At 39.8% G+C, this 24,503-nt stretch overlaps 1 protein-coding gene across 1 annotated transcript in view; it reads right to left on the bottom strand.

Annotated features, from left to right (window-relative positions):
* LOC130866055 (ankyrin repeat domain-containing protein 26-like) overlaps positions 1 to 24,503 on the bottom strand; it is a 68,327-nt gene that overhangs the window by 40,271 nt on the left and 3,553 nt on the right. The window contains exons 2-3 of the mRNA XM_057757303.1: positions 8,981 to 9,124; positions 5,856 to 6,048 (exon numbers count right to left, since the gene is read on the bottom strand). Coding sequence (XP_057613286.1) covers positions 5,856 to 6,048; positions 8,981 to 9,124 — 337 coding nt within the window. The remainder of the gene's footprint in view (positions 1 to 5,855; positions 6,049 to 8,980; positions 9,125 to 24,503) is intronic.

Here is a 24,503-nt window from a genome sequence, read left to right on the forward strand (position 1 = left end):
TTTTCACTGGACTCCACAGCAAATTTCCTAGTCAATGTAAACCATTGACTTGAATTCTACACAGAAGTAAATGCCACACACACACATGCACCCATGGACGCATGCACAGACGTGCACACATGCACGCACTCACACATGCATATACATGCACACATGCACACACACACGCACATACATGCACACACATTCTCAAACACGTTATATTGATAAACTGCCTCACCAAAAAACTGGCTCTGGAGATGAACTGGCCTTCCCACTCAGATACATGTCTCAATCTGTCCTCCTAATCTCTCTCCTGGGTCAGGCTGCCACCTTACTGTGTCAAAGAGAAGGAGTGCAACAGAGCACCCCAGGAGTAAAGATCTTGTGTTCATAAGAAGAGCTAAGGAGTAAACTGTTCCCAATGGAGATGACTGCTCTACAGGATCATTCTCAAAAGGATGCCTACTGAAGAAAGTAGCCATGCTCTATAATAGTAATAATTCCTTATGGGATGCTCTATGTTGTCACAGCAACAAAAAGTGACTAATGCAAGTACATAGAAAGTAACAACGCTTATTTAAATACTGAAGAATCAAACCATCAGGATTGATCAAAGGAAAAAAACCTACTGAGATCCACTCCCAGAACTCTTTGTGTTGCCTATACCACCCCACTCCATACCAATTTCCACATCCTCCTCCAGGGTCTAGCCTGGTGAGTACCCCCCAATACCTGTCTGCCACATCATGCCAGAGAGAGCCTGCGTCCTCCAACCAGTGCCCTAGCCAAGTCTGACAGCCCCTGCCTGGCAGTGGAGACCTTTAGGCTTCCACAGGGTCCTCAATCCCACAACCTGACCTAGTCCCACAACCTCCTCCTGTACTGCAGTCAACACCTAGGCTTCCACCAAGACTCAGTCTGTATCATTCCTGTGGCCTTCACAACCCCATGCCACGTGCAGACTACCCATGTCCTCCTCCAGGCTCTGTCCTGGTGAGGACCACTGGCCTCTTCATCCACACCCTTTACCGTTTCCCACAATGAGTGTACCAGCCTAGTCAGGCCTTCGCTGCCTTCACTGCAGAGGAGCTCTAGGCTTGGTTCAGTATCCTCCATGCCCAACTGACACACAACACAACTCTCCCAGGTCATGGCCAACTTTGCCGTTCAGACCTATCTATCCCCACACTCTCAGCTTGGAACAAGAAGTATGTCCTGTGTACCAGGCCAGTCTCCTCTGCCTACCTGGCGGCCATTTCCAATCTCTAGATGCAAGCCTGCTTCAGCATCTTCTCTCTACCCAGCACTGCTCCATCCACGACAAAATTAAGACTGAGAAAGGAAGCCTACATTCCCAGATCTCACCTAAGGAATGCTAACAATAGGAAAGATCAAGCTGGTATCTCCTCTCCAAAATCCACCAGTGCTGTAGAAATGTTTGCCCATGAAACTTACCTGGATGAACTCCAGGACACAGAAATTAAAAGAAAAAGTATAAACCTCCTCAGAGAATCCAAGCAGTTTAAAGAAAACACAAAGAAACTGTTCAGTGAAATCAGGGAGAAAGAGCTTAAGTGGCGTCCAAGAAACACCAACATAGAAGGCTGATGGAAATGAGGTGGGCAATCAGGACTTGAAAGCAGAACTAAATAAAGAAACAAACACTGAAGAGAATCAAGTAGAAATGAAGATGGAACTGAGAACTCAGTAGCTCAACTAGAGAACTCAAAGGAAAGCCTAGCAAATAGAAGGAATCAAGTGGGAGACAGAGTATCAGGTCTGGAGGATAAAATAGAGGATCGAAACCAAATAAGCAACAAACATGAGAAAATTAAAAGCACAGGAAAAAGCTTTTGAATTATAGGCATAGTTGAGGGAGACGAATCCCAAGTCAGTGGCATAAAGCATGTATTAAATAAGCTCATAGAAGAAAATGTACATAAACAAGAAAAACCACACCCATATGAATATAAGAAGCACACAGAACATAATATAGACAAGACCAGAAAGAAAATCCCCCACAGCATACCATTATTAAAACAGTAAGTAACAAAGAAAGAGTACTGAAAGATACAGGAGGAAAAAAAATGCAAGTCAGATATAAATGAAAATCGATTAGAATACAGCTAATTTCTCTATGAAAACTTTTTTAGCCTAAAGAGTCTAGAGCAATGCACGCCAAGTCCTAAAACCCAATGACAAAAATGTAGACTAATATATTTATGAAAACTATCTACTATGATTGAAGAGAAAAGCAAAACTTTCCACAACATCATCTCCCTATAAAAATGTATATCCAAAAATCCAAGCCTGAAGAAAATATAGAAAGCATTATTTCAGGCTGAAGAGAATGAACACAGGAGAGAGACTGTGAAAAGGAATACAAAGTGGTAACTGCTAAAACATAAAAACATGCCGAGAATACAAACAAGACCAAAAATCAACAACATGATCACAACTAACACACATTGAAATAGCAATGGCCGCAATTCTCCAATCAAAAGACACAGACTGACTGAATGGATCAAGAAACAAAACCCACCTATCTGCTGCCTATAAGAAACACAGCTTAGGGGGCTGGAGAGATGGCTCAGTAGTTAAGAGCACTGGCAGTTCTTCCAGAAGTCCTGAGTTCAATTCTCAGCAACCACATGGTGGCTCACAACCTTCTGTAATGAGATCTGGTGCCTTCTTCTGGCTTGCCAGCAGAATACTGTCAACATTATAAATAAACCTTTAAAAAAAAAAGAGGAAATGCAAAAAAGAAAAAAAGAAGAAGAAAAGAAACACAGCTTAATTTTAAAGACAGGTATTGCCTTTAAAGACAGGGTGAAAGACTGGACCGAAGTACTCTAAGGAAATGGGACCAGGAAGCAAGAAGGTGTCACTATCCTAATATCTGACAAAATATCTTCAAATGAAATGAATCAGAAGAGGTAAAAAGTTTAGGAAGTTTATCCAAATCAAGGGAACATATAAGCAGGAAGACATTACTATTCTAAGCAGATATGCACCAGACTCTGGGGTACCCAATCTCAGAAAATATCAACAACTGGAAGACACAGATTAACATCAATAGTAGGTGATTTCAGTATCCCACTTTCTCCAATGTACAGGTTGCCTGGACAAAACAAAAACAGAAAACATCAAAATTAATTGCCTTCACACATCAGAAGAACTTAACAGATATCTACAGCATATTCTGTCCAAACACCAAAGAATTCACATTCACGCCAGCAGTACACAGATGTTTTTATAAAGCAGACCATACTGTGACACAAACAAATACTTACATATTCCTAAAGATTGAAATCACTGCTTATACCTTATCTTACCAGAGTGCAATAATCTTAAAGTTGACAGCAAAACAAAACAAAAACAATACACCTCTAGTAAATACACACACCCGTGGATGTTAATTATATTATTATTATTATGAAACAATGAATGTGTCAAAGAAGAAATCAAGAAAGAAATAAAAAATACTTTCTGGGACTGAGTGAAAATGAAAACCTCGGGGGACACATTATAAGCAGTCATACAGGAAAATTTATTTATTTTTTTAAGTCATATTATTATTATTATTTGGATTTTTTGAGACAGGGTTTCTTCGTAGCTTTTGGTTCCTGTCCTGGAACTAGCTCTTGTAGACCAGGCTGGCCTCGAACTCACAGAGATCCGCCTGCCTCTGCCTCCCGAGTGCTGGGATTAAAGGCATGCGCCACCACCGCCCGGCTATTTTTCTTTTTTTATTACTTTATAAATAATACCAATCAAAATTTCCACTTCCTCCCCTCCTCCCACTTCCCTCCTGCTCCCCCACTCACCCTCTCCTCTCCCCCTCCTGTCCTAAGAGAGGGCAGGGTACCCTCCCATACAGGGAAATTTATAGCTCTAAGTGTCTACATTAAAAAAAATTAGAGTGCAAATAAATAGCTTAATGATGTAACAAAAAGAGGTGGAAAAACAAAAACAAATCAAATCCAAACCCAGTTCATGGCAAGAAACAATAAGAATCAGAGCTGAAATTAATGAAATAAAAACACAGAAGACAATACAAAGAATCACCAAATCTAAGAGCTAGTCCTTTGAGAAAATAAACAAAACTGACAGACCCTTGGCTCAACTAACAAAAAGACAGACAGACAGACAGACAGACAGACAGAAAAGAGAAGACGCAAATTAACAGTCAGAAATGAATGGAAATATTACAACAGACTCTAAAGAAATTCAGAATATTATACTGGAATATTTTAATAACATGTACTCTATGAAGTTGGAAAATCTAAAAGAAATGAGTGATTTTCTAGATTCAGCCAAAATTAAATAAAAAAGAAGTCAACAACACCAACATGACCAAAAAAAATGAGGAAATTGAAATAGTAATAAAAGCCTTCCAGCTAAGAAAAATTCAGGACCAGATGTGTTCACAGCAGAATTCAACCAGGCCTTCAAAGATCTAGCCAGGCAGTGGTGGTGGCACACACCTTTAATCCCAACACTTGAAAAACAAACAAACAAACAAACAAAAATCAAAGAAGATCTAGAACCAATCCTTCAAAATAAAGAAGCAGAGGAATACTCCCAAAATCCTTCTTTGAAGCCAGTATCAATCTAATACCCAAAAACATTATGTAGTATAAACTGGGGATTTCTTTCTTAATGACTTTACCAGCTCTCTCTCTCTCTCTCTCTCTCTCTCTCTCTCTCTCTCTCTCTCTCTCTCTCTCTCTCTCTGCATTTCTCTTAGCTCAGCCTCATCTCTAGCTGATTTTGGGAATGAGCCTTCCTAGTACAATAGAACATAAAATAACATTTATGTCTTTTAGCACAAAATGTGCCTCTTGCCCAAAAGATGAACTCTGACCTGAAGCTCCCCTCCCAAAGCCACATCTGGCTGACTTATTCTGAAACTGTGGAACGCTAGAAGGTTGCAGACCACAGTTATCATGGGATATCTTTCACTTCCTAAACAACCATGTATTGTCCTCTGTTTGAGCGAACATCTCTGACTACCCAGTGAGAGCCTTTTTAAAAGATACCATTAGACTTAACCCGAAGGCTAAGAATGTTAGCAGACAGCATCGTGGTCTATAGCAGATACTTCTCTGCTTTGCATATCTGACACCAGTCGAAGTGGGGGTGTCTCTGACTCTTTTGCCTGCCCTTGGGACTCTTTTCCTCTCAGTGAGTTGCCTCATCCAGCCTTAATATGAGAGTCTGTGCCTAGTCTGATTGTGTCTTGTTGTGCCATGTTCAGCTGACATCCCGGGAGACCTGCTCTTTCCTAAAGGGAAACAGAGGAGCAGTGGTGGATCTGTGAGAGGTGGAGGTCGGAGGGGGACTGGGAAGAGTGGAGGGAGAAGAGGCTGCAGTCAGGATGTATTGCGTGATAAAAGAATAAATAAAAATGCCTTAATTTATAAATTGTGACCATATTGGTATTTGGGGCCATGGTTACTTACATTTGTCTCCAGAATAAACTGTTATTCCCTCTGAGGTGATAGCTCATTTTTTGTGTCAATGCCAAAATTTACATAGTTCGCAAGATTAAGTGTGCTGCCTCTGCTGTTCCCCCCTTCCTCCTCGATTCCCTCCTCCTCCTTCCCACCCTCCTGTCTTCCTTCTCTTCTTCTCCTTCCTCTGCAGTGTTTCCCTATCTGCCTTTGGCCTTGAATTTGAGACTTATTGCTTCTGCTTCCCGAATGCTGGGATTACACACACTACCACAACCAGCTCAAAATTTGATCCCCCCCCCCCCCGTTGAAGTTATGGGGATTAAAACCTAGGGCCTTACACATGCTGGGCATAGTATTCTACCACTAAGCCATAACCCCTAACCCTTAGACATCTTTAACATTGAGATGTCATACCTTAGATTGCAGAGTTCTTGTTCCTGCTTTATTTTTTCATGTTCGGCGTCTGATAGCTTCTTATGGAGTCCACTCACTTCATTGTCCACAGTTCCAAGTTTTCCTAGAAGTGCTTTGCAGTGACTATTCTTAAGTTCTATTAACCTTCTATATGAATGAACTGTGTCTTGGATTTTTAATAGGCTACCAGAATCTGAATCAGGGAGACACCAACATAGGAATAGAATAGGTAAGTACGTTTTGCATATGAAGGACAGTCTGTTGCCACATTCACGCATTCTCATACTGAGCAAATATAGGCCTCGGAAAGGGGACGAGGCAGCTGAGTGAGAAGAATCACTTTTACTGCCACATAACACGATAGGACAACTATGCTTAACATTAACTATTTCACAATAGCTAGTAGACAGAACTTTCAATGTTCCCACAGCTAAAAAGTGATGACAGCTTGAGGTTATAGATATATAAAAGCTATGTTTTGGTAATTATACATCATGATATGTATTAAAATGCTATACTAAGCCCTATAAATATAAGTAAAGATATGTTCCCATGTGTTAGTAAAATAAAATGCTATTTTACAAAATTTTACAATATTATTTTATCAAGATAGCTAAAATGCAGATAAAACTGATACAATATAGAAATATCCACACGCACGAATACATATGTGTGTGTGTGTGTGTGTGTGTGTGTGTGTGTGTATATATATATATAGAGAGAGAGAGAGAGAGAGACAGAGAGAGAGATATGACTGATAGATAGGCAGACCACACACACACACACATATATTGCACAAAGACATGGAAATTCTAGCAACATGAAAATATAAAATGTTATCCATGAAAATAAATGCAATCTATTGCTTAGTTGCTTGAGGATCTGCTCAGATGTTAATGCTTGGCAGTCTAATGGCCAGTGCAGGACCACAACTCAGGTTATTTTTATCCTTATTTTTAATTAAAATTGTCAATTTTTTTTTTCGAGACAGGGTTTCTCTGTGGCTTTGGAGCCTGTCCTGGAACTAGCTCTGTAGATCAGGCTGCGAACTCACAGAGATTCGCCTGCCTCTGCCTCCCGAGTGCTGGGATTAAAGGCGTGCGCCACCATTGCCTGACTGTCAATTATTTTTAATTGACAAGATGATTCTAAAATTCACATTGACATCAATGGCTAGGGAACTGAGGAATATTTTCAAGGCTTGTTTAATCCTTATGACTATATAAAAGCAAGTAGCCAGGCGGTGGTGGCGCACGCCTTTAATCCCAGCACTTGGGAGGCAGAGGCAGGCGGATCTCTGTGAGTTCAAGACCAGCCTGGTCTACAAGAGCTAGTTCCAGGACAGGCTCCAAAACCATAGAGAAACCTTGTCTCGAAAAACCAAAAAAAAAAAAAAGCAAGTGCAGATAAAAATCAACCAGAAAGCTTCATGGAAATGCAAACAAACCAATCAATAAATTGTGAAGCTATATGGAAATGCAAAACACCTAGACTATAAAATTACCCTGAAAACCTGTAAGAACAGAGTCCATTTACGATATAACAAACATATAGTAATCAAAACAGTATGACACCAGTATGAAGAAAGCCAAATAAATCAGTGAAAACAACAGAACCTACAGGAACATATTGAACATTTAAAAGCAAGCACAAGCTATCCTGGAGGGGCTCAATCAGAGCACTGGGGAGAAAGGATAGACTTTCCAACATGTGGATCAGGAACAACTGTATATTCGCAGGCTCAAATCTTACACTGTGTATGAAAATAAACTCAAAATGGACCTAAAACCTCTAAACCAAGACTGGGCTAGATGAAGATTATTAGCTATGGCCCCAAAATCAAAATCCATAACTGAACAAAACATAAGTTGGATTTTATAAAAATTTAAATTCTTGCTCTTCAAAATATCTTTACTGGGGCTGGCGAGATAGCTCAGTGGTTAAGAGCATTGCCTTCTCTTCCAAAGGTCCTGAGTTCAATTCCCAGCAACCACATGGTGGCTCACAACCATCTGTAATGAGATCTGGTGCCCTCTTCTGGCCTGCAGGCATATATGCAGACAGAATATTGTATACTTAATAAATAAATATTCAAAATATCTTTACTAATGTTAGGGATGTAGTTCACTGTTAGAGTGCTTGCCTAGAATGTGTGGGGCCCTGAGCTCATTCTCCAGTATAAAAGAAAACACAACATTTAAGAAAGATACTATAAAGAGAATACATAGACAACCCAAAAACTGGAGTGGAGACAGTTGATGAAGGAATGATATCGAGAAAATATACAACAAACTAAAACTAAAATCAGACAAATAAACAACTTGGCTTTTTTGTTTTGTTTTGTTTTTGTTTTTGTTTTTCGAGACAGGGTTTCTCAGTAGCTTTGAAGCCTATCCTGGACATGGAGAAATGCTAAGCATTGCTACTGATCTGTGTTATATGTAATTGTGTTATATGTGTTACAATCCATGGGGAAGATTAAAACTGACAATTCTATGCTTCTGAAGGAAGGGATTGGAAGATGGTACAAACATGGAAATGATTTTGTGAGCTCTTAAGCACACAAGGAAACACTGTTGTGAGGTTAGATCTGTTGCTATCTTGATATGGTGCCTAAATGTGTGTTTAGCATACGTCAATATGTCTAACAACATGTCTAAATTTTCAAATGATATACTTTGTGTATATAGGAAAGAAAAAGCTCCATTACAAGGACAAACTTCTGAGGCACAAGATAGACACACAGGCATGCAGTATAAATGAAATTAGACCAATTGTTGGATCTTAAGCAAGGTGTTGACATGACTGTATCTTAATTGCTAACAACAAATGATTAGGGTTCTGAAGTAGATCTTGGTCTCAAGAGATGGGTGATGTTAGCAGAGAAACAATTCCAAAGCATTTCAAAGTTTTCCTGGTAGACAGACCTAATCATAGTAAACACTCAAGAGAGAAATAGTGGCTTTAAAATCCTAGGCCTATCACTCACACTGAGGCAAATACAGTAGGAATAATAACATTTCTGGCTAACCGTATATGAGTCTCATTGTGCCCCTGCCATGTACTGAGACACATCAGTGAGGAAATGTGTACAGCTGCTGCTCTTCTAGGTGCAGTGGGCTTACCTTTGCATTCCAGGCTAAGATGCTCAATTAGTTTTAATATAGCTTCATAATTAGGGCAAGAATACCTGCCGTACTCTGAGGCTGTTTCAGATGACTGAGCTAAGTCATCAGAATCTTCCATCGCAGGCGGGTTTTCTTTTTGACCTTTAAAATAAATCATATCAATTCAAAATGCACTTTAATAATTTTACTACATACTATCAGCACAGAAGAGGCAAATGTGAACACTTTTTTATAGTTAGAACCATAGGGGTTTCTGAAGAAAATTAATGTTTTTGATGGGAGGAAGCTAGCTATCCATGAGACAATGTTTCTTGATCTCATTTTAAAAGTTAAATGACTTCACCTAACAATAGATTCTTTTTGCCTTATCTTTCATAAGATATCTTTTAATATTGCTATATTAGTGTATATTAGCAATACAAAATGCGGGGGTTCATTATGACATTTCCATACATGCATATATTTATGTACATATAATATTCATTCACTCTATACTCCTCTATCCTCTCTTCCTTTTCTTCTTTCCCTTCCTCATCCCTGGAAGCTTCCCTTTATTTGAAAAAAAAGCATAATTCTGCATTTTACAATGTATTCTAATGAAATATTACTTTGTTTATTTTTACAGCAGCCTACACTGTTGCCTTCAGTGTGGCCCTTTTGGATTACAAACCCATAAAAATCCCTTTAAGACAAATGGTAAATTTGTGAAATACAGAAGAACGTCTATACCTGTATCACTTTATATAAAATCACATTTGTTATTTATCTTGTTCATAAAGTTTACAAACCATTTAAAAATAACTTCATATAAAGGTTATTTCTTTATCTGCCCCATTGATAATATTTGCAAATTATTGGAAAACAATGCAAGGGTGATATATCTGTACCGGAAAAAGCAACATTAAGGGTCAAATGCTAGTATTATTAATAAGATGGCAAAGTCAAACTTTCAGTCTAATAGGAAAACAACATTAGCTTCACTATTAAGTAGACATAAACCAGGCAGTTTGCTGTTATTGTCATTTTTTATAAAATAAGCCTTTATGAGATGTTGAAATAAGAGCAGCGGCGCTGCTTCCCACCGCCACCCGGCTAGCTTTACCCGAAATAGTTACACGGAAACTGTATTTTTTTAAACACTGCTTGGCCCATTAGTTTTAGCCTCTTATTGGCTAGCTCTTACATATTGATCTAACCCATTTCTGATATTTTGTGTAGCCCCATGAGGTGGCTTACCAGGGAGATCTTAGCCTGCGTCTGTCTGGAGTGGGAGAATCATGGCGACTCACTGACTCAGCTTTTTTTCCCCAGCATTTTGTTCTGTCTACTCCGCCCACCTAAGGGTTGGCCGATCAAATGGGCCTAGGCAGTTTTCTTTATTAATTAACCAATGAAAGCAACAGATAAATACAAGACCCACCTCCATCAATGAGAGTCAAACTCAATTTGGAAAATATTACTTAAATTCTTATCGGGGGAAACACTTTTAATTGGTAGCTTTCTCAGGAGCTACTATGCAATTACTATGTATTATTCCAAGCACTGGGCACATGTTGTATTCATTTCAATCCTCACACAATTGTGAGGTGGGTTACACATTAGTTACATTATAAAGAAATGAATTAGAAAAATTCCTGGGGTCCTGGTCCAGCAAGATGGCTTAGCAGGTAAATGCACTCACTTGCTGCCAAACCTGAGGTCCTGAGGATCCACAGGATCAATGGGGAGACTTGACTCCACAAGTCGTCCTCTGACCTCCACATGTGGCAAATACATGTCCTCCCATCAATCAGTGTAAACAAAATAATAAAGAAAGAAAGCCTGGATCACTCACCCAAGCAAAACAGTGGCTACACGAGAATTTCAGCCATGGATTCTGACTCCAGAACATGTTTCGTATGTGGTGATATAGTATCTCCAACAGTCATATACTGGCAGATGAATTCATATTATCACTCCACTTCTTGTTACAATCGATAATTTCTGAATCTTGCAAAATATTTGTATGTGATGGTGTGTGCACACGTGCACATGTATGTAGTGTATATACATATATGAGCACATGTGAAGACCAGAGGTCAGCTTGATGGTCTCAAATATTATTCCCTACCTAAATTACTTAAAAATATTTATTTTATGTTTGTGTACGCATGTTTCACCTGTATGTAGTGTGGGCACCACATGTGTGCCTGGCGCCTGCAGAGCCAGAGAAGGTGTCAGATTCTCTGGAACTGGAGTTAAGGATGCTTTGAGCCACCAGGTCAATGCCGAGAACCCAACGTGAGTCTTCTGGAAGGAGCAACAAGTGCTGTTAACCTGCACACCATCTCTCCAGGTCCCTTAATTAGTTTTTAATTTTACATGTATGTGTATTTTACATCCTTGAACATATGACTGTGTACCACGTGCACGCTTGGTGGCTGGGAGATCACAAGGGAGCGTTGGACCACTGAAACTAGAGTTACAGGCAGTTGTGAGCTGACACGCCACTGCGGGAGCCACGCCCAGTTCTCAGCAGCAACAGCGCCAAGTGTTTCTACCTGCTGACCTCTCTGAACCCCCCACCTTATTTTTTTAAGACACCGTCTCTTGAACTTGGAGCGCACCATGACTAGACTTAGCTTTTGGGTCTAACAGTCTCCTGCCCAAGCCTTCTAGTGCTGGGCGACAGGAGCATATTGCCATGCCTGGCACTTTTAAATGGGTGCTGGGGACCAAAACTCGGGTCCTTGTGCTTGACAATCAAACACTTTACCTACTGAGTAGTATCCTCACCGAATCTTGAAAATATTTTAAAAAATAAAGTAGCAATAAACATAGGCAGTGTGTGGGGAGCTCACTTTCTCCCTCACCCTCAAATAAATTCCTCAATGGGCATGTTTTTAGCTGTTTACTCATGCACCACAATCACCCATCGTCACAGCCAAGTAGTGACACCGTTGGGGCTTTGGATCTCATGGCCTATGCTCGACCCAACTTTACTTGTTGATTACACATAAACAAAATCCCCCCCTTTCCCTGGAGTCTGAACAATGGATAAACGGAAACACCTGGATTTTAAGGTCACTTACAATATCACAACTTTGAATTCATTTCAGCGCTCTTTGTAAGTTTTTCCAAAACCGTATAGCAATCCATATTTCTCACGTCTTTGCCGAAAACACAAGAGCACACAGAAGCCTCCAGCCAGGAGGGTTTAACCGTCCAGCGATGGCTGCCGGGGGAGGGGAGACTGCTAGGGGCGGGGATTCGGCTGGGCGCAGTGGCTTCTGGGAGTCACTGACAAGGCTTGTCCTACGGTACTTGGTACTTTCTGCTTCCTTTGTTGTGAGGGGATTAAATATAACACGTTTGTAAAAATTCTCCAGTATTTTCTTGTTAATACAAATATTTATTTCACGGGACTATTGTTTTTACATTTGCTTGAGCTTTGTGTATGAATTTGTTAGACTTTTTTTTAGCACCAGGCGGTATATTCTTTGCTATTTCTTAATATGATTTTTAAAGAATACAAAATAATTGAAATAATTCCATTTATTGGCAGATTGAAGTGGAATAAATCTAGAAATCAGCAACAAGAATAACTACAGAAACCTAAAAACAAGCTGGAGTAATATACATTCAGAATAAATAGTAGGTCTTGAAGAAAGCAGGGGAGAATTTTTTTTAATTCTAGAGTTAAATGAAAATGAAAACAGAAGTTGGTACAGAAAAGTCAGTTCTAAGTGAAAAGCTCACGGCTGTGATTGCCCATATTGGAAAGAAAAATCAAAGAAATTTCTATAATGACTTAATGTTCTTCCAGGTAGTGGTTCTCAACCTGTGGGGGTTGAACGATGACCTTTTCACAAGGGTTACCTAATGCCAGCGGAAAACACATTTATTTACATTACAAGTCATAAAAATAGCAAAATTACAGTTATGAAGTAGTAATGAAAATAATTTTATGGTTGGAGATAACAACAACATGTGTGACTGTATTAAAGGGTTGAAGTGTTAGGGTTGAGAACCAGTGCTCCAGGTCTTACACATACAAGACGCACTAAGAAGCAGAAGCGAGAGACACAGGTGTTCGCGGCTATCCTTTCCCGATTACAGAGTGATTTTGAAACCAAGTGGAGCCACATGAGAGGCTATTTCAAAAGCAACAACAAGACAAACAAAAGAAACACAGGGAAAACCTGGAACTAGTAGAAAGGGAGTAATGACTGAGGCAAAAATTAACGAAATGGAAAGGAAAAGAACAATATCAAAGGATCAGCGAAACACAGATTTGATAAACAAGATTGAGAAACGCTTTATCAAGCCAACCAAAACAGGAAAAGCTCCATTAATAAAATTAGATATGATGTCTCGAAAAACCAAAAAAAAATTAGATATGATACTTATAGATACATAATAGATACTAACAAAATCCAAAGTTTTTGTTTTCAACATAACATGAGTTAGAATTATTTGAGAAGAGGGACCCACAAATGAGAAAATGCCTTTATAAGATAGGTCTATAATTAAGCCTGTGGGGCATTTTCATAATTAGTGATTGATGTGGGTGGTTCTAGCTCACAAAATTGGGCCCTTCAGTGTTCTATCATGAGGCCCCATCCCCCCTCTGAGGGGCTTTCGGCAGTTAATGGTTGCTGGGGAAGGGGCAACGGTGTTTTTCAGTGATGTAGCCACTGGTAAGTTTATGTGAAAGCAACTCTGTTTCTACTTGGTGAGGTATACAAACCCATGAAAGACCTGAAAGTAGAAGACAGAACAGACAGGAAAAAGGAAGACTCAGTGAGAGTGGGATAAGAGAGGGTTATTGAGAATAAATAATATCACAATAGATTTCTATATACACATATGAAATTGTCAAAGGTAAAAAATTAAACAAAATATTCAAAAACTAAATTCACCAACACACTAAAATAATCCATACACCATGAACAAGTTGCTTTCATTCCAGAGAGACAAGGATATTTTAAAATACACAAATTAACAATTGAACTATATAATTACACTCAAGCATAAAATCATATAATCATCTGAATAACTATAAGAGAGAAATTTGAAAGATATCAATGTTTCTTTATAAGCCTTGAAAAAAGTACCAGCAGAAGAAACATACTTCAACATAATAAATGCTATCTACAGCAAGCGTGTTAGAAGAGAAAATACTGAAATCATTTTCTCTAAAATCAGGAAAAAGTTGGGGATGCATTCTTTCAACCCTTATTCAACACCATTTTGAAGTTTTAGAAGGAGCAGTGGGGCAGGAGAATGGCATTAAAGGGAGACAAGCAGAAAAGGAACGGAAGTTTCCTCTGCTTGCAGAACATGTGATCCTACACTTCAAAGATCCTCGGCAGTCAAGAGAAAATTCTCAAGTCCTCTAAGCACCTCCAGCAAAGTATCAGGACACAAAACTAATACAAGAAACCACTGAGGGTTTTTTTTCGGGGGGGGGGGCTTAGTTTGAAAAGTCTTTTTATTTATTGAGAATTTTATATAATACATTTTGATCACATTCTTTCTCTTCTTCCAACTCCTTCCAAATCCCCCTACCACTCCATGTACCCAACATTTCATGTTCTTTCTCTCTTAAAACAAACCCAAAACCCCAAAATAAGCCCACAAAACACCGGAGTCTGGTTCGTGTTGGCTGAGTGCTCCTGAGCCTGGGGCCTGTCCTGGAGTCTGGATGACATAGGGTCATCCAGCCATTGAAGAAACCTGATTTTCCCCCTAACAGCAGCTATCAGTGCACACAGCCTCTCAGCGGCCACTTCCCTATCTCTGTGCTGAGATTTCATCTGGCTTGAGCTTGTCAGGTCTTGAGTTTGCTACCAGTTTCATGTGCATTCATATGTACATCAGTTCTTGGAGTTGTTCACTGCCATCTCTTAACATCTTTCCACTTTCTTTTACACGTAGATTCCTGAGCCTTGAGAGGAAGGGTTTGAAAGGGCTTCCCATTTAGGGCTGACCAGCTGACCAGTTGTGCATCTCTTTGTTAATTACCATCTCTGTAAGATGCTTCCCTTGTGAGGACTGAGGGACACACTGTTCTTTGCATAGAGCAATATGCCATTGAGTTGTTTTATTGCTATGTTCATTTAGCTATAAAACAGTAGGAGGAGCCGGGCGGTGGTGGCGCACACCTTTAATCCTAGCACTCGGGAGGCAGAGGCAGGCGAATCTCTGTGAGTTTGAGGCCAGCCTGATCTACAGAGTGAGTTCCAGGACAGGCTCTAAAACTACAGCAAAACCCTGTCTCAAAAAACCAAACCAAACCAAACAAAACAAAACAGTAGGAGGTTTACGACCCATCTAGTCTCACATTTTTGCCTCATTCAGAGTGTCAGATACGGGTTCAATACAATGGAGCAGGTCTTAAATCCAAAAACTGGTTGAATCTGTAGATGGTTTTTGGTAAGATGGCTATTTTAACACTATTTATCTTTCCAATCCATGAGCATTTCCATCTTCTAATATCTTCAATTTTTTTTCAGTATCTTAGAGTTTCACTGTACAGATACTTCACTTATTTTCTTCAAAAGAAAAAGTTATCCAAATTAATAAAATTAAAAATGAAAAGAGAGACATTACAACAAACACTAAGGAAATTCAGATAATCATAAGAATACATGTAAAAATCAGGTGGTGGTGGCACGTGCCTTTAATCCTAGCACTCAGGAGGCAGAGACAGGAGGATCTTTGTGAGTTCGAGACCAGCCTGGTCTACAAGAGCTAGTTCCAGGACTGGCTCCAAAGCAATACAGAGAAACCCTGTCTCAAAAACCAAAAAACAAAAACAAACAAAAAGAAAGAAAGAAAGTTTGAAGAAGAAAGTTTAGCCTGAATCAGGATTACAAATTGTTCCTGAAAAAATACAAGGAGGAGGTTCTGTCAATTACCTAGGTTATAAAATAGGTTTACAGAAAATTAGAACACAAATGGCACAAATTAGGAGAGACTGAATGAAGACTCCTAATGACTTTCAAAGATTGTTGGAGACTTTTCTGGTATACAACATTTCCAGCTGAGATTCTAATAATTCATTTAAACAAAACCCTAGATGGTGACAAAGACTTAAACAGTCCCAGGGAATTAACAGCTGAAGCTGAGAAAGAATTAACTGTTGTTGAAGAGAAATTACAGGAGGCATTTGTGGACAGGGTAGATTCAAATCTTAATTGTATTCTAGTCATATTACCTTCCAGAATTTCCCCTACAGGAATTTTAATTCAGAGGGAAGATATTATCTTAGAATGGATCTGTTTACCACATAAACCAAGTAAAGAAGTAAAACTTACATGGAAAAGATCTCTGAATTAATTATAAAAGGAAAATTGACACTTCATCAACTAGCAAAAATAGACCCAGTAGAGATTATAATGCCTTTTACTACTGATGAGATTAGAAAGTTATGGGGAAACAATGAACCCTGGCAAAGAGCTTGTGCTAATGTTTTAGGAAAGATTAATAGCAATTATCTCAAAAGTGACAGAATTAACCTTATAAAGATAACTACTGGAATTCTTCATCAAACTGTACATGATGCAACAATTACTGGATCCATCCTATACTGATGCAGGTAAATTAAGAAAGGCCGGTTACAAATCAGAAGATTTGAGTCAGGTGGAACAAAGCTCTTATATTTCTGTCCAAAAGACAGGACTATATGCTATGCTCATGGTTCTAAGGGATTTTAAAGGGTTTCTCAATATAGTTACTGATTCACAATATGGAGAAAGAAGTGCCTTGCATAATGAAACTGCTGAATTTACACCAGATGATACAGAATTGACTTCATTATTCATTCAGGTTCAAGACATAATCAGGAATAGGCTTTGTTCCATATACATAGCACACATCTGATCCCATATGGGTCTTCCAGTTCCTCTAGCACAAGGTAATGCAGAAATTGATTGATTATTGATTGGAAATGTGCTGGAGGCCTCAGAATTTCATAAAAGACATCATGTAAATAAGAAGGTTTAAAGAAAGAGTTTCCTATTACATAGCAACAAGCTAAGGAGATTATAAAGAGATGTCCTACTTGCTCTTTCTATAACCAAACACTGCTACCTGCAGAGAGTAACCCAAAGAGTACTCAAAGGAATGAAATATGACAGATAGATGTGTTCCACTTTGTAGATTTTGGAAAAGTAAAATATGTACACCACCCATTGACTCTTATTCAGGTTTTCAATGGGCAACTGCTTTGAGCTCAGAAGGCTGATTCAGTAATCATACATTTATTAGAAGCTATGGCCATTATGGGTATACCTACACAAATAAAGACAGCATATGTATCTAAGAAAATGAACAGGGTTTTCTTATTTAATATAAAGCGTATTAGAAATATACCAAACAATCCTACAGGTCAGGCAGATATAAAAAGATCATATTCAACTATAAAGGGTATATTAAATAAACAGAAAGGGTTGGAAAATACCCCCAGAAATAGATAACACAGGCTTTATTAAGCTTGAATTTGCTTAATGCTAAAAAGAAAGGAACAACAGCAGCAGAGAGATGTTGAATAATAGAAAAAACTTCTCAGTTAAATCAGCTGGTGTATTTCAAGGATGTGTTGACCTCACAATGGGAACATTGGAGAAGGGGTTTTGCTCTTATTTCCACAAGTGAAGAAAAGCTATGGATACCATCAAATTAATAAAGATTCAGTTTGAAAAGGAGAAACCTCTTGAGAAAGAGAAATGACAGCTTGACCATAGAGGTGACAACCATACAGGTGGTAAGGAAACTTCATAAGGGTTGGGGCAGGGTTCTGTTCTTGTCTTTGCAGGAAAATACTCATCTTCAAAATGAAGAAAGGCCCTGGATGTTTGGATGCCTAAAGAGGATAAGATAGATGTCCAGAAATGATCACCAAGCAAAAAGAATTATGACTTATTAGGACAAGTCATCTGCAGGATAAAAATCTATAAACGGATTGTGTGCTTGTGTGTGTGTGTGTGTGTGCATGTGTGTGTGTGTAATGTGTTGTGATGGGTAAAATGTGGCGTGTGCACGTGTGTGTGTGTAATGTGTTGTGATGGGTAAAATGTGGTGTGTGTGTGCGTGTGTGTAATGTGTTGTGATGGATAAAATGTGTTGTGTGTATGTGTGTGTGTGTGTGTGTGTGTGTGTAATGTGTCATGATGGGTAAAATGTGGTGGGTGTGTGTGTAATGTATTGTGATGGATAAAATGTGTTGTGTGTGTGTGTGTGTAATGTGTCATGATGGGTAAAATGTGGGATGTGTGTAGGATGTTTGCAAACAGCTTAGACATTAAAAATAACCATAATATCACATAGATGTATAGTGGAGCCAGTCATTGTCTCTATATTACAGTTTCCAAGAATAAGGTCCCCATGAAAGCCATTATACACACAAGAACTGGTGTTTCTATTAGTAGAGACCTTAAACAGGATCCTAAATCCTAAATTTAGCCCTAAACTTCTAATCCAAATACTAAAACCTCATTAACCCATACCTAATTCAAACCCTATCCTAACCTACCCTAATCCTAACACTAATCTTAACCTATCCTAACCCTAACAAAACCCTAATTTACCCTAACCCTAACCCCAACTCTAACCTACCCTAACCCTAACATATCCTAACCCTAACCCAGTCTCTAACCTACCCTAATCCTAACCATACCCTTACCCTAACCCTAACCTACCCTAAACCTCTAACTCTTATTCTGGAGAGAAGCCAAGGACATGGGAAAGTCCCAGTCTCAAGGCAGTCATTGCCTTTAGGAGCCTGACCACAGAAACTTAAACTTGTCAACTATAATTTATGCCTTTAAAATAAACGGCTAACTGGCAGGTATGCTTCTGTCTGGAAAATTCCCACTTCCCTGCTTGCTGGCCCCACCTTGTGGCTTTAGTGAAGGATGGAGATGCAAACTCTCCTGGCTTCAGTGACATTTCTCTTCCTTTCTCAGCAGTATCACAATGCTGCTTATAGAGAGATCCCAGCAACAGAGGAAAGCAGGTGGGTTGCTGTATCAGAGACATAGCCTAGCCTACAGCTGGGGCTGCAAAGTGAGAGCCTCCTAAAAACAAACAAAAACAAAACCTCTGTTGGAGATTTCTATAAAGAATCTTTCATTCCCTGCCCATGCTGTTTTATGTTTAAGAAATGCAGAGCTGTAAACGGCGTATTAACCAGGCTAGCTTAATATGAAACAGCAAATTTTAATGAAGGGATAGCTTACAACACCAGGGATCCAGCGATGAGCAGGAAATACAAAAAAGAGATTGGCAGGGCTCACGCTCGCCAGATTTATATGTAAACATTAGCCCGAGGCGAACACGCCTCCTAATGGGCTGGGCTATCCCTACACAGAGCAAAGCACTTTTTTTTTTGAGACAAACACAGATTGAGACAGATACAGAGAAACAGAACAGGCATAGGCAATAGAGACAGTTCAGATCTCTCTCTCTCTCTCTCTCTCTCTCTCACACACACACACACACACACACACACAGACACACACACACAGAGAAAGAAAGAGACTTCGCTGTAGTAATCTCTAATAGATTAACTGATGTATTGTGAAACTAACATGAAATCTTGGAAATAAAGGGGGAGAAGTTAGGGTTTGATAATGATATGCTTGTGTCAAGTTGACATGGAGTGAATTATGCTTGCTAGTTTGTCAACTTGACACAAGCCAAGATCACTTGGAAAGAGGTAACTTCAACAGAGAAAATGCCACCATCAGATTGTCCATCAACTGTGGGGAAGCTTCTTTGATCAATTATGGTTGTCCTGCTTCCATTCCTGCCTTGGGCTTCATTCAGTGAAGGAAAATGATTAGCATACTTTAGACAAACATTTTCCTCCCCGAGTTACTTTTTACCAGTGTTTCATCAGCAATAGAAAGTAAGATTAAGGCAGTGCTGATCAATTATCCTTCTAATACTATTTCTCAGCTGACAGTGGGCAGATTCTCTACTTAAGAAAACTACAAAATTCCCTATATCATCCTTTGACTAAAGAGGAAATTCCACATTTCCAGTAATAAGAGTTATCTGGAATTCCTGTCAAAGGGAGCTTAAAATCATTAACTCTCCAAGAAGACATAAATCTTGCAAGACTAATATGTGAGGTTTAAGCAAGAGTAACATTAAAGTGTCGATCAGTGATCGCAGGAAAGATGAGAGTAAGCAAAGTCATGGCTATGCTTATTTTAGAAGAATCATCCTTTGGGAGTACAATCACTTGGATTGTGTTCTTTTTTAAAAAAATCATATTGGTAATTATAGTAGTCTGAATGTAAATGGCTCCTATAATCTCTTAGGGAGTGGCACTAATGGGAGGTGTGGCTTGTTAGAGTGGGTGTGGCCTTGTTGAAGGAAGTGTGTCACTGTGGGGGTGGACTTTGAGGTTTCCTATGCTCAGCATGCCTTCCAGTGTCTCAGTCAACGTCCTGTTACCTGCAAGATGTAGGACTCTCAGCTCCAGCACTGTGTCTGCCTGCATGCTGCCATGCTCCCAGTCATGGTGATAATGGACTGAACCTCTGAACTGTAAGAGAGCCACCATAATTAAATGTTTTCACTTATAAGAGTTGCTGGTCATGGTGTCTCTTCACAGCAATAAAAGCCCTAACTACAACAGTAATGATAAAAGTTTCTATCTCCTCTCCTGATCTCCAAGGGGAGATGCTTTATGGAGACATCCCATTTAGAACTATGCTCCATGGATTCTCTTTCTGAATAACATCTGGCTGTGGGTCTCTGTGTTTGTTTCTATCTGCTACTTGAGGAAGCTTCTCTGATGATGGCTGAATAAGCCACCGATCTATGAGTATATTATAATATCATTTGAAGTGATTTTATTACTACTTTAGAACAAAAAAACAATAGTATTTGATTTTACCTTAAGTCTTTGGGCTATCCAGTCTCTGGTTCTTAGTCAACCACACAGTGTTGGGTATGGGTTCTATCTCATGGAGTGGGCCTTAAGTCAAATCAGACACTGGTTGATTGTTTCCACAAGTTTGTGCTACCATTGCCCTAGAATATTTTGCAGGCAGGACACCATTGTAGATCAAAGGTTTTGTGGCTACATTTGGTATATACATTTCTCTTTTGGTATTCTATAGAGTAACTTCCTGTATAACAGACACTAGAACATAGGGGAGAAGGTTCTATGTAGGTAGGTATTAGCTTGACCTCTTTATGGTCAATGAGTTGTGTGGGTGTTGTCTTTAGCAAGGGGGTTTGCTGTCAATTTGTGGAAAGCAACCTATTGTCTTGGAAACAGCCTGGGTTGTTTGGGGATTTCCATGGGACTTCTTTGTCCAACAACTCAACTGGATGTAACCCAGTCCCAGTACTGTATGCTTTGTTTGGTGACAAGAGACAGCAGTTAAGACTCTCTGTCTCTCCCTTACTTGGAGCTATCATTGGGATCACCTTCCTATATTTTACTAAGTTCCACTGTGCTAGGTGTCCTAGTGTTCTATTGCTGTGAAGAGTCATCGTGACCATGACCACTCTTATAATTGAAAGCACTTAATTGGAGCTTGCTTACAGTTTGAGAGGTTTAGTCCATTATTAGAATGGCAGGAAGAAAGGCAGCAAGCAAACAGACATGGTGTAGGAGGAGCTGAGAGTTCTACATCTGAATTCATAGGTAGTAGAAAGATCAAATGTTTTCTGATCCTGGCTGGGGCTTCTAAAACTTCAAAGCCTACCCCCAGTGACATAGTTCCTCAAACAAGGCGACAGAGACTCCAACAAGGCCACAAGTCTTAATCCTTTCAATTACTGCCACTTCCTTTAAGCCTAAAGGAACTATTTTCATTCAAACCATCACACTAGGTTTCCATACCACCCCCAAATGCCCCTCAATTCTAGTTGTCTCTCCAGTTATTCCCTACCCATCCCCACCATATCTTGTCAATCCAGCCCACACAACCTCCAGTCCACATAAAAATCTATTCTATTTTCCCCTCCCAGGAAGTTCCATTGTGTTTCCCCTAGTCCCTTCCTCTATACCTAATCTCACTGGGTTTATGGATTATTACCTGGTTATCATTTATTTAATGGTTAATATTCACATACAAGCAAATACATATCTTATTTATGTTTCTGGGTCTGGCTAACCTCATTCAGGATGATCTTTTCTAGTTCCATCCATTTGCCTGCAAATTTTATGATTATTTTTTAAATATCTGAGTAGTACTCCATTGTGTAAATGTACCACATTTTCTTTATCCATTCTTTGGTTGAGGGATATCTAGGTTTTTTTTTTTCTCCAATTTCTGGCTATTGCAAATAGAGCAGCAATGGACATAACTGAGCAAGTGTCCTTGTGGTAGAGTCTTATAGGTATATTCCCAAGGGTTGTATAGCTGGGTCTTGAGGTAGATTGATTCCCATTTTCATGAGGAACTGTCATATTAATTTCCAAAGTGACTGTACAAGTTTGCACCCCCACCAGCAATGGAGGAGTGTTTCCCTTGGTCAATATCCTTGGCAGTGGGAGCTGTTACTTGTGTTATTGATCTTAGCCATTCTGACAGGTGTAAGATGGAATCTCAAAGTGGTTTTGATTTGCATTTCTCTGATGGCTAAGCATGTTAAACTTTTCTTTAAATGTTTCGCAGCCGCTTGGGAGTCTTCTGTTGAAATTCTGTTTAGACCTGTACCCATTTTTAACTGGATTGTTTGGTTTGTTGATGTCTAGTTTCTTGAGTTCTTTATGTATTTTGGATATTAAACCGCTATTGGATGTGGAGTTGATAAAAGTCATTTTCCATGCTGTAGGCTGCTGCTTTGCCAATTGATATGGAGTGGACAGCCTGTCTTGATCCTGATTTTAGTGACTTTAGTGAAATTGCTTTGAGTTTCTCTCCATTTAAGTTGATGATGGCTACAGGCTTGCTGTAAACTGCTTTTATTATGTTGAGGTATGTTCCTTGTATCCCTCATCTCTCCAAGCCTTTTGCCATGAAAGAATGTTGGATTTTGTTAAAGGCCTTTTCTGCTTCTAATGAGATGATCACGTGTGGGTTTTATTTTCTTTCAGTTTGTTTACATGGTAGATTACATTTGCTGGTTTTCATATGTCAAACCATTTCCGCATCTCTGGGATGAAGCTTACTTGATTGCAGTGGATGATCTTTTCTATGTGTTTGATTTGATTTGCAGGTATTTTATTGAGTGATTTTACATCATGAACGAAATTGATCTGTAATCCTCTTTCTTTGTTGGGTCTTTACGTGGTTTAGGTATCAGGGTAACCACGCCACCTTGGTGGAGTTTTCCTTTGATGAGTATGCAGTGTCTTTCCCTATCTCTTCTGATTAATTTTGGTTTCAAATCTATTTTTGTTAGATATTAAAATGGTTACACTAGCTTGCTTCTTTGGTCCATTTTCTTGGAATATCTTTTGGCAATCTGAAGTAATGTTTATCCTTGATGTTGAGGTGTGTTTCTTGGGTGTAGCAAAAGGATAGATCAGGGGTTTGCACCTATTCTGTTAGTTTGTGTCTTTTTTTAAACTTTCTTTTTATTTACTCTTTGTGTCTTTCACATCATGCATCTTGATCCCATTCATTTCTGCGTCCCTTCATATCCCCCTCTGCACTTGCCACCCTCGCAATAAAAAAAAAAAAAAAGAGAAAAAAAGGAAAAGGAAAGGAAAAATCTCATCATGGAAGCTGTAGTGTGACGCAGTGAGTCACACAGCAGACCCTTTTGTCCATACATCTTGACTTGCAAGTGTTCATTGCAGAGTCATTCATCTGCTTCGCGGTCTCTGGTTTCTAACACACTATCGATGCTCGGTTCTCACTGGGACTCCTCTTGGATATCCTGTTGTTGCTCTGTGTTGTGGAGATCCTGCAGCTTTGGGTCTGCAGGACTGGTCCCTTCACATGCTCCAGCAGATCACAGATGGGGCGGATGTTGGGGTGGGCCAACTCATAACCCTGCTTCTGGGCCCTGGTAGTGGCAGGGTTGCCCAACCTGCCGGATCTCCCTTGTCCTCACCACCAGGGGAGCTCTCCAGCATTACCCTGGCTGGTTCACCCCTTGCAGCACTGAGCAAAGGGCAGGGCCAGTTCTCTGCTCTCATGTCCTCAGGGTCGGCTCTCCCACACCTACACCATCAGCGCCAGCTCTTCTGTGTTGCCCAGGTGAGGTGCAGGAACCAATCTTCAGAGTGCCGCAGCTGGTGAGGGGCAGGGGCAGCGCTCCTGTTCTTATGACCTCAGGGCCAGCTCTCCCACCCACCAAGGGCAGCCGAGGTGGGGTGCGGCTCTCCCCTGCCCACATCACCATATGGCAGATGAGGGGTGGCGTCAGATCTCCGATTCTGTTATTGGAGGTCCATTCACCCAAACGACCGTCTATAGGGTCAGCTCTGCTGTACAGCCCAGGTTAGGTGCAGTTCCCACCTTCTTGAGTGCTACATCTGGTAAAGGGGGGTGTCAGATCCCTCCCCTACCACAGGCGGCAGGGGCAGGGGTGGAAGACATCTTTCCCTCTTCCGTGG

This window comes from Chionomys nivalis, chromosome 24 (assembly GCF_950005125.1).
Source record: "Chionomys nivalis chromosome 24, mChiNiv1.1, whole genome shotgun sequence".
Classification (NCBI taxonomy): domain Eukaryota; kingdom Metazoa; phylum Chordata; class Mammalia; order Rodentia; family Cricetidae; genus Chionomys; species Chionomys nivalis.